The sequence below is a fragment of the Crocodylus siamensis genome, chromosome 1 (genome assembly GCF_052110815.1).
Source record: "Crocodylus siamensis isolate JL-2025a chromosome 1, ASM5211081v1, whole genome shotgun sequence".
In the NCBI taxonomy this organism is placed as follows: domain Eukaryota; kingdom Metazoa; phylum Chordata; order Crocodylia; family Crocodylidae; genus Crocodylus; species Crocodylus siamensis.
The window spans coordinates 218,570,076-218,580,936 of record NC_143395.1 but is presented as its reverse complement, the minus strand read 5'-3'; the positions used below and the strand labels follow the sequence as shown (position 1 = coordinate 218,580,936).

Below are 10,861 nucleotides of genomic sequence, written 5' to 3'. Positions count from 1 at the left end.
CCACATAAAGTTCGGGTGGAGGAAGGAGAGAGAAAGAGGTTAACAAAGAAGGGAAATTCAAGAGCTGCAAATCCCGAAGTGAAAGAAAGTGCTAAGCTTGTTCAGTCCATCAGCCAAATGGAATGAATTCCCTCCACTGTGGTGAGCTCACTCAGACACTTCACTGTCCTTGCCAAATGTGCCCAGTGCCTCCCACAAACGTCATGTTCCTGGGCAGCTCAACTCAAGAGAGAATGTCAAGCGTGCTGTATGTGGGGAGAGAAGAGGAGGGAGGAGAAAAGCAAGCCAACCATTTCATTAGGACAGGGACTGAGCTGGACTCAGACCAGGGACAGATCCACAGATATACCCCCTGATCCCCAAATTAAGCCATAGGTTCAGCTAAAATGATCAGGACCTTGTAAAATGGTTTTCATTGCAGAGAACATGCCAGCAAGGCATGGCTGTGACAGAGCCAAAGGAATGAAGAAGAATCTGGCCACCAAGTATCTGGCCTCATAGCCTATGCCCATCTCTAGCATAAAGAGTCAGAGCAGAGCAACTTCGTGGTTACAATGCTCTGCCCCACCACTTAAACAGGGCAGCTTAAATGGCATTAGCAACAGAGTAAGGTGCAAGGTGTAACCTAAGATGATCTTTATGGAATGAACAGACTTATTCCCCAGTCAGATGTTGAATGTTGTAACTCATTGAAATGGCCTCCTTTCCTCCAAGCTCCCCAGCTAAAGTAATACAGAAGGAAGCCTTTCTTGGGATGAGACTGGGCTTGACCACTTGTCACCAGTTTAACAGGATATGGGCAGGGGAGACTGATGGAATATTTATATGACCCCTGGTTTGCTGTAATTTCCAGTATGAGAGGAGATTACAGACACTGGTAGCAGGGGTAGATGCAATTCCCCCATGTTTGAATTGGACAAAATTCCAGAATCTTGCTTGCGATTTTTTTCCAAACCATATTTGTCTGCAAAAATGAGTCCTATTTCCCACATATCCAAATAGCTGATGCCAAGTGAAAACTGTGGACATAGTATTTGCACCCAACTCCCATGGATTCCCCATGGACAGAGCCATAGAAAGGGCATCCTGCTGTAAAGGGGACATAGTCTTTGTAAACTACCATGTACACTGCTGTTCTAGCCCCACCACGTCTAGTATAGATGACTCCACCCCTGGCACTGGTGACTCATAGGAGAGTTTGGGGGGCATGTCCCCTCCCCAAGATTGGCCACTGCCACCACCGGCTTATGTAGGCAGTCACCACTCACCACCCTGCACCTTCCCAGATGTGCTGCCACCAGCTTTTGTGGGCCGTTGCTGCTCACCACTCGCCACTGCCAACGCCGCCACCGGCTTGTGCAGGCAGTCACCGTTCACAACCCCCCAGTGCTGATGCTGGCTTGTGCGAGTGGTCGCCACACACCACCCTACCACGGCTGACACTGCTGCCCACATATTGGCAGTGATGAAAGCTTTTTCCCATCCTGTGGCAGGTGTATGGAGGTAGCTGTCATTAAAGTCTTTAAAGTGCCATCAGCTGAAGGCTGCGCATTTCTGAAGCAGCATAAAACCAGGAAGGAAGATGCAGAAAATCTAATAGGCCTGAGTCTTCCCTACCTCATACCTGTCACCAGTGTGAAGGAGCTGCAAAATGGACATAATATGATTTGATGTTAGACCAGCAGCAAAGGAAGTGAAAGAAACAACTGAAAGAATCAGGCCTAGCGTAGCTGTAGAATTGCCTCTAAAAGGAGAATGTTCCTTTCAATTTCCCTAAGGTCCAGATCGTTCTCTGCGGCTCTTGTGCTGATGATAGTAATAGGCTGTGAGTTATTACAAGCTATGACCTTGCTTGACTATCTAGAGTCTCTGTAATGAGGCCAACTTGAGGCGAAAGGCGTATTTTCTGAATATTCCTATCTTGGAAAACACACAAGGTCTTAGCGGCTCACAGAGAGATTAGCTAAGGCAGAGCCTTAAATCCCGAAGACTTAGAAAAAGGCAGCTGGATTCACTGGTGCTGCCTGCATCTGAGGAACTCATTTGGAGCTCTGACTATCCAGGGAAATGAAAGGGAGAGCACCCGTGTGGATGGGGGAGTAGGGGTGCGGGACCTGAGAACAGCTTCCTCATAAGAAGGCAGCACAAGCAAATGTGGAATGGGCCCATTTACTGGGCAGATGCCCTTTATCTCTGCATGGCTCAGGGGAAGGGATGGGAGGGCTATTTTGAGAACTTACGTTAATATCGCTGGCTTCTCTGGATCGTATAGTGAAGTAACTGAGAGGGGGAAAGGGAGGGGAAACAGTTTTGTTACTGACTGATGCAGGCCACAAGACCTTTCCTGCCTCAGGCAACAGGTTGGACTAGATGACCTCTTGTGGTCCCTTCCAGCCCGACTTTTCTATGATTTCTTCCTCTCTATGTCTTGGGAAGGAAGGATTTCAACTAGTAAGCATACTCTAAGCTGCGCAAAGACCACTGTTGTGGATTGGAGCCCAGGTGCGTCTTCCCCATGGCCACCCTTGTTTTCTCCTCGTCCTCTCCCTCCATTCTTCATCTTCTAATTGTTCCATGAAAATTGGTGCCAGTTGATGATGGGAGATTTATTGATGTGGACACCTGTTTAGTAGGACCTGGGCAGAGGCCTCTCAACATATTTGTATTGGGTCATTGGACAGGTGTCAGATGGAAGGCTGGTGTGATGATCAGCAAAGGCAAAGGATATTGTTTCAAATCCTGCAAAGCAGTACACAGAATTGTGACCCTTATGGAAGCTGAGGACCTTAAAGTCTTTGATATAATCTCCTCTCAATAACCCTGTAAGGTAGGGAAGTGCTATTTTCCCCAGTTTACACATGAAGATCTCAGGCAAAAGGAAGCTTCTCTGTGATATTCTGTAGAGATGAGTTTGAGCTAACCTTCTGGATCCAGACATCCGAGAACTCTTGGGAAAATTTGGCGCAAGATGCAAACTTCTCTGGTTGTTTTCTCTACTGTGGGTCAAACCAAAAAGCCCTGAGTCTAAAACATCCTCTGGGCTCTGGGGTGTTTGTAGTCTGGGTTGGAACATTGTGAGTTCAGACCTTCTTTGTAATTTTGATGTTTCTCTTTCCACATCCATCTGGAGAGGGGGGAAACCCCAAAACAAGCAAGCAGGGCAATGCACAGATAAAAAAATCTCATCTGATGGGTTTAAAATTCCCAACAAACTTCCTGCACATGGACCAGACGGCTCTGCATATTGGTCCAGGGACACAGAGAAAAGAAGATGAAGTGGGAGGAGAATTCAAGGCTTTCCCCCAATTTATGAACTGGTTCAATTTCACCACAACCAAGTCGCTTAGCACACCAAATTTTTAAAGGTATTTAGGGAAATAACTCCAACTGTGAACTCCCCAAGATTTCAATATGGGTTTTTGTCTGGACCTGTTTCAACCAAATAGTAAGAAGGAGCCAGCTCTAAATTTCCATGTCATCTAGAATCAAGGGGTTTACATTAAACAACATCCAGATTTCAAGGAGCTTATCCGACCTTCTAAACTTTAGATGACTTTGCTCCTACCTAGTTTTAATACACAAACTCCACAGCCAAAGAGATGTGTGCAGATTCCAGCTAGTCCCTATGAGAGAGCAAGTTTCCAGAGTTCTAGCTGGACACTTTTAGAAATAGCTAATGACAAAAGTGGCCACTCTCATTAGTGTAAATTCTCTGCCTGCCTGGCTGACAATCTCAGCGGAACAGGCCATTGACAGTGAACATTTACAGCAGTTCCAGAGAAGCTATTTCTTTGAAGGTAAGGAATGGGAAAGTCTGTCCACACCACACAGCCAGACAGTGTCCTGGCTGGACTCTTCTTGAACACTCCCCCACCATCAAATCCCAGTTGCACACTCCAGACCAGAAAACAGCTGTGAGGTTGCTCCAGGCTTGTTCCTGGCAGCTAGTCTCAGGCACGCTGAAGACCAAGCCTGTGAGGCAGTGCCCCTAGAGCAGCTTTACTACTACATGTCTGGGTTTGAAGATAAACCCCTAGAAAGAGAAGATTGCCCTTCTGCTACCCATGGTTAGGTGGATACAGAGGCAGAGTGCATTGGTGCAGTTGCACCACCCCCCCACCGCCCATTTTGATTCCTTCTCCACACAATGTTTAAAATCAACTGCTTGGCAGTGGCAGCAGCCTTTCTAATCAGGCAGTGCTAAGGGAGTTAACTGAATTCACGGCTCATTCAAATCTACCTGATTCCTTCTAAATTCTTCATTGCACAGGTATTAAGGACCCTCTCTCCTCTTTAATGGCCTTGACATTCCACCAATCAAGCTAGCCTTTCTTGTGCAATTCTTCTTTCTGTTAACTGGTCCTAATAATGTAGCTACTATTTCACAGCCCTGCCCAATGGCTTTAACTCATTCTAATAATGTTATATTTGTTTTTGCTTTGATCTTAAACTGAATAATAGTCATTGGCCCCTGTCATATTAGGAGTACCATAGCAAAGGGAGCAGGGGGGTAAGCAGGGCAACCACCCTGGGCACCAAAGCAAAGAAGCCCCAACAGGTGAGTCATGAACCGATATTTTGTTATAAATATTTCCAAAAATTTTGGCTGATGTGGCTGATAAATGCCACGTGCATGCATTCATGCATGCAACCGCAGCATGCACACAGCCAGCACGGTAGCTTGGAGAGCATCATCTGGCTGGTGAGTCTGTTGAGGGAGAGAAGGGGGCAGGCAGAGGGAAGGGGTGGGGCAGGCAGATAGAGGCCCTCCACTGAGGAAGGAGGGGGGCAGTGACTGGGGCAGGAGCTGCCCAGCCAGGGCAGGGCGCAGGACAGAGCCACAAGCAGCTCGTCTGGGGGGTGGGGAGCTCCCACTGCTGCATACATGTCCAGGCAAGTAATGGGGGGGGGGGGGAAGGGGGCCCATGTGCCCCCAGGATCTGTGCACGGGGCAAGGGTGGGCTGCCACTGTGGGCTTGCCCCAGGCAGCAACCTTCCTTGCTATGGCACTGATATTAGGAAAGCTGATAGATAGATAGATAGATAGATACTGATTCCATGGCTAATAGAGCAGCTGCTTTTGCTAGGACTAAAATTACCTTCAAAAAATGTAAAAGAGGAGGGGAAATTGTGAATTGGGTTTCATCTATTATTAGGCCACTCAAAGTTATTCAGACTGGAGAGAAACCACTTAAAAATAGCTTGTGAAATAGAAAAAGTGGAGCAGTCCCTCAAGATCTATGATCTGCAAAGATAAAAGGAGAACAACATTTGGGAAACAGCTTTTGAAAAGTCCCAGCCCACAAATTCGAGCAAGTGTTTCATTTCACAAGGCATTTGGCTCCATGTTCTGAAACACACAGAGTTACCATCCAGGCTTCAGCCAGCATCTTGTGCAGTTCTAGGTTCTAAGGAGCCCACAACCATAATGCCACTTCTGCAGCTTAAGCCTCCAGTGTTTACTGAGCCTGCTCCACCAGCACACTCATCAGTGAGGACACCAGTCTTGCAGGTCTTTCTAAAATGGCCAGGTTTCCACCTCAGGGAGATTCTGGAGGGAGTTTATTTCAAAGGTTTAGGCCTGCGACAAAGACCACCTTGTACCCAGCTCTCTCAGGCTCCAGCTTTAGGACATTGAGTTGCAGACCAATGTCATTTACATGGGAGGCAGGAAGTGATGGAAATGCTGAGGAGCTGAGACAGATCTAGGATTTGGTAAAGGAGGTGACGCACACCACCCTTCTGACCACAGTAGGAGTTGGGAAGGAGGCATGATTGGAGCCCCTGGGCCAGCAGGGGATGTAGTGGGGGTGTGGCAGGAAGCAGGTATAGGAAGGGGAGACCTGTCCCCCTCCACCACTGTGCCTGGCCCACTCCAGTTTTCCCATAGCTGCTTCCTGCAGTCCAGCTGGAGTGGGCCAGGAGCAGCTCTGGGGCTCCCCCCATGCCTGCATCAGCCTAGGACTGTGGTGGCAATGTAAGGGTGGGTTTTCTCTTCCAAACCCTGTTCCCAGCCAGCAGGGATACCTAAGGGAGGCAGCATGGAGCAGGTGCAGAAAGAGAAAACCCACCCACAGCTGCTGCTGTCCCATGTCAAGTCAGACTTCCCACACAGCTGCAGCCCACAGTTGGAGTGGGGCAGGAGGGTCAGCAATGACAAGTGCAGCAGTAGGTAGGTCTGCCCTTCCTGTACTTGCTCCCTGACCAGCCTCACAGTGTCCCCTGCTGCCCTGGGGACTTCAGTTGTAGGGAGAGGCTGCACAGGGTGCTGGGCTTGGCCAGAGACAGTGGCAATGGAAGTGAGGTGTGATCATACAGCTGCACTCCCCTAAACCCACCCCTGCTGAGGAGGCGCTATGATAACACAGGCCTCAGTCTTTGAGGCTTTGCACTTGGACCTTGAATTTCAATCACCAGGCCATCAGCAGCCAGTACACTGAGCAGAAACCAGATGTGCTATGTTGTCACTGTCCTGCCTCATTCAGAAGGTGGGCAGGTAACTTTCCCACATAGACTCATGCGCACACTGCTGCAACAGCCCAATCAAGAGGGGTGAGGCAAGACCCGCATCTGCCACGAAGTGTCATATGGCCATTGTGCCTTTGTCCATATGGCAAAGAACACTGTTCTGGTGGCTAATGCAGCCTGCAGACATGTTTCTATGGCTACCCTTCCAACCCTGGGCCTGCTGCCATGTAGACACCTACCTCAGGAGAGGCCCTGAGTGGCTCAGAGTGGAGCTGAGCATCCTCCTCAGTGCCACTCTTGGGCTCTTCTGAGACAGTGTGCTCTGGATTTCTCTGACCCATCAGCTTGGCCTTTCTGTGCATCTCTGGTACATGTAGTGGGAACAAGTGGGTGGTGGCATATTCTCTGTGGCTCCATGACCTGTGGGTGGCAGGTCCCTCCAGTCTTGATGAGGCACATGCCCTCAGCTGAACTGAATTTTCCAGGTCCTCAGAATGCTTCCTCCTGAAGATCAGCTTCACCCCCATCTTGGCAGGGCTGAGCTGCAGCTAGCTGGCTTTCTTCCAGGCCCCACTTCCTGCCAGACATGGGGTAAGGATGGCAACAGTAACATCTGGATCAGAGGGAGACACAAAGGAAGTGTCATTGACAGTGCAACTCACCTACTCCTGTGTTCTCAGCAGCTTCATGTAAATGGAAGAGGAAAGAGGTACACCTAGGACCCCTTACTTGAGAGATCCTAGGGAGGAGGAGCTGTCAGCCAGGACTACCTTCTGGTGAGAAAGAGGAACTCATAGGGACAAATTTTATGGACTACCCACCCCACCTCTGGAGGTCACAGTGTAGGCAATGCCCCATAAGGAACAGGGTTAGAAGTTGCCCTGAGGGGGAACAGGATCAGGAGAAACACCTGGCCTCTGTCCATTGTCCTGAGGGCTGTGTTCACCCCACGCACAAAGCTCCCCTCCTACTTGACACACATGTAGGCATGGGTACCCACCATTGAATCCTTTGCTATTGTAATGCTTCAATCAGCTACCAGTGAAGTGTAAGGTAAGTTTCTGCACACTTCCAGATCACAGGGATATTGAGGCATGAAGGACCTAACTCCACTGACAATCCAATTCCCTGCAGTGAGGAGAACAAACTGAATGGCTAGGGTGCATGACCCACTGAACCAAACTGATCACCCTTGCTTAACATCCCAGAAGGAGGAGAGGATCCCAAAGGTCTTCACTGTGCTTGCTCCCTGAGGGCAAAGGGATGTGGGGTTCTTCTTGATGGAGTGACCTGATGGAGATGGTGGTCAAGCTCTGGAATGGGTTACCTAGAGAGGTGGTAGAAGCTCCATCCTTGGAGATTTTTGAGGCTCAGCTCAACAAAGCCCTGGCTGGAATGATATAGTTGGGCTGGTTCTGCTCTGAGCAGAGGGTTGGACTAAATGACCTCCTGAGGTCCCTTCCAATCGTCATTTTATATGATTCTATGATTTTATGACTCATTCTTACACATTTCATCACAATTCTGCTGCAGGATTGATCAGCTTGTTCAGTTCTTTCCAGAATCCAAACATTTCAATATCTAGGCATGAATCCATGGTATCTAGAAGGAAAAGTATCTTTAGTGCCCCAGTAACTATTGTAAAAAGTCCTACTAGGGCAGATTGTACTTTGATTCCTATATAATTGAACGCCTTTCCTTGGTAAAATCTGCCTGCGTGTGTTCTCAATAGCAACATCCTCCCATTCTCTCTCTCTGTCTTACTCACTCATTCCCTCTCTCTCTTTCTCTCAGAGGATGCAGAGTGCCAGCAAGTCCCTCAATGGTGTCATATCTGTCCTTTTTATTCATTGCAGGGTTTATTTTTAGCTTGAAACAACTGCTTCCTAAAAATGGAGTTCCTAATGACACAGAAGCCAGGCAGAGCTATGTAAGGTATCCAGGGGCTTGGCCTCACAGCTTCTCCTGTCTGTCTCTTTGTCTTGAGCCCAGGATTGCAAAGTTTGCTGCTTCCCACTTGGCCTTGAAGAGCTGGACTGGTCATCTGGAAGGCAGAGGAAACATAAGCTCCATTCGTTGTCTCCCTCCACAGATAAACAAGAAAAGGTTGGACACCCATTGCCCCAATGAAGGTGGCTTTCTGGCTTGTGGCAGGTTTGTGCCTGCTTTTCTGCTGCAAGGCAGAAGAAGGACTGAATTTCCCCACCTACGATGGGAAGGATCGGGTGATTGACCTGAACGAGAAGAACTATAAGCAGGCACTGAAGAAGTACGACATGCTCTGCCTGCTCTTCCATGAGCCCATGAGTTCTGATAAAGCCTCTCAGAAGCAGTTCCAGATGACAGAGATGGTTCTGGAGGTAAGTGCCAGTGCACGCATGTCTGTGTTGGGCTGTATCCCTGTTTGAGCTGGGGTCTACAGCTGCAGGGCAGTTTGCAGCTACTTGGAAAGAGACCTTGGGAAGGTCAGATGGGACAGGGACCCAGGGGCTGGGATGCTGGTCTGGATGTAGGTGGAATCCCTGGGACTAGAAAGCTTAAGAGACTAGGCTTTCCAGCACTACCCTCTCAGGAAACATCCATGCTGGGTTGTGTCAGGATTTCTGTACCCAGCCAAAACCAAGAAACCCTGCAGAACCCAATAATGGGTTGCACACTAGATCACAATCTTCCAAATCTCTGGAAGACTGGAGGTTGCAGGCTGAATTCAGAGCAAATGTCTGGATTGCTTATTTTACACAAGCAGTTTCACTCATATGCTCATATGAACCCAATGTTCTACTTGTCAAGGAATCATCTTGGGGGGGGTAGTCCTCATCTGCAGAGGAGCCCTTTGTAAACAGTGCCACAAAGACATTATTTGCCTCTTATTCTTAAAAGCCCCCTGTCCACGCTGGCACAGAAATTGTCCTGTATTTCTGGTACTGTTGCCTGCTGGGAGTTCCTCTGTAGCTGCTCGTTAGTGACCTCAATATAACTGTTCCTTTCTGAGCTGGAAAACATACAATTAATAATTCAGGGAGAGGAAAGACCTAAGTAACTGATCCTCAGTAAAGTGGAATGAGGTAAGAATTACCTGACGGACTTGTAGCACAAAACGCTACCTGTAATATCCTGGATTATACTGCAGTGTTTGGATTTGGGAAGAAAGGAGGCTTTAGGTATTTATGTTCCTCCTTGGACTCAGGGCCTTGTTACATGGTAATGTCGCGCAGCTCCTGGAGCTCTTAACCCCTGGATTGTCTGCACGTTAACACCTTTAAGTGGCTTAAAAAACCTGTTATGCAGCAAAAATTTATACCACTCCAAGGCAGGATTTCTTAATCTGCATAGCCCCACTTCTGTTCCATTAAGATGCAGCCACTCCCCACAGATGTGCCTCCCAAATTGAGGGTGTGACTGCAAGCTAGCACTAAACTGATCAACGTTTGTGTGACTTACAGTGTGGCATGTAACAAGGCCCTTAGAAATGCTGTCCAATAACTGAATATTTCTGTTTGGAGAAATGAAGGATTAAAGGGACAGTGACACTTTATCTTTCAGGTGTGGGGTTAAATATGCTTCATCATAAGAAAATAGCAACTGGATGTTAAAAGGTTAGCCCATCCTGAGCATGTACTAACTCAGGTCCAAAATCTCCAAGTTGACTCACTCAATTCAACACTGAAGATGACTGGAACACCAAGGAGATTTTATTTGCATAATAATGATGATGATGATGGTTTGCCCAGGCAAACAAGGGTATAGAATTTCGCAAAGCTAAGTTAATAGCAGTGCCACAGAGCTCCTGATCTCTGGGTGAAATGTTTGTCATTGATGCTACCAAGGCACTGCTATTTAAAAAGGTAACCACCAGAAGGTTATTTGGTGCTACATAAATGGCAATTGATTCCTAAACATGTATTTATGGAAGTTTGACAGATGACAGTATCTTTTATGTTCCCTGGGCAATGTTCCTCGTGAAGTTCATGTCCACAGTAACAATGTCACCTATTAAACATGCAATAGCTATCTTGTTAAATGTCCTTGGAAATATTCATTTTTCAGGACAGATCCAGGGCTTAGAGCAGGAGTAGCCCTAGTTTAGAATTGTGGAGATCTATGGGTGCTGCTTGCTGCTCCTCCACAAACTTCCCATGTCACCTGGGCAAGCCATTAAGGCTTAGGTCAACAAGATGACTTGGGTCCCTGGCCTCAAACCTCAAGACCTCACCCAGCTATACCTAAAAGCCCCTAGAGCCCACAGACCTCTCAGTTTTCAATTTTAAAGTGCAGCTGGGCATGCCCATAAGTGCTTCAGGTTTGACAGGTCTGAGCAGCTTAGCTCCCAGCCTGGTCAGGATTCCCAAACAGGCCATACCTCTGCCCGAGCTATTAGTAGATCTTGGTCTCC

General features: G+C 47.9%; 1 protein-coding gene across 1 annotated transcript in view; it reads left to right on the top strand.

The window, feature by feature from the left end:
* The first annotated feature begins 8,418 nt into the window (after nt 1-8,418).
* Nucleotides 8,419-10,861, top strand: part of CASQ2 (calsequestrin 2) — a 44,189-nt gene continuing 41,746 nt past the window's right edge. The window contains exon 1 of the mRNA XM_090056871.1: nt 8,419-8,828. Within this exon, the coding sequence (XP_089912997.1) occupies nt 8,595-8,828 (234 nt within the window). The 5' untranslated portion in view covers nt 8,419-8,594. The remainder of the gene's footprint in view (nt 8,829-10,861) is intronic.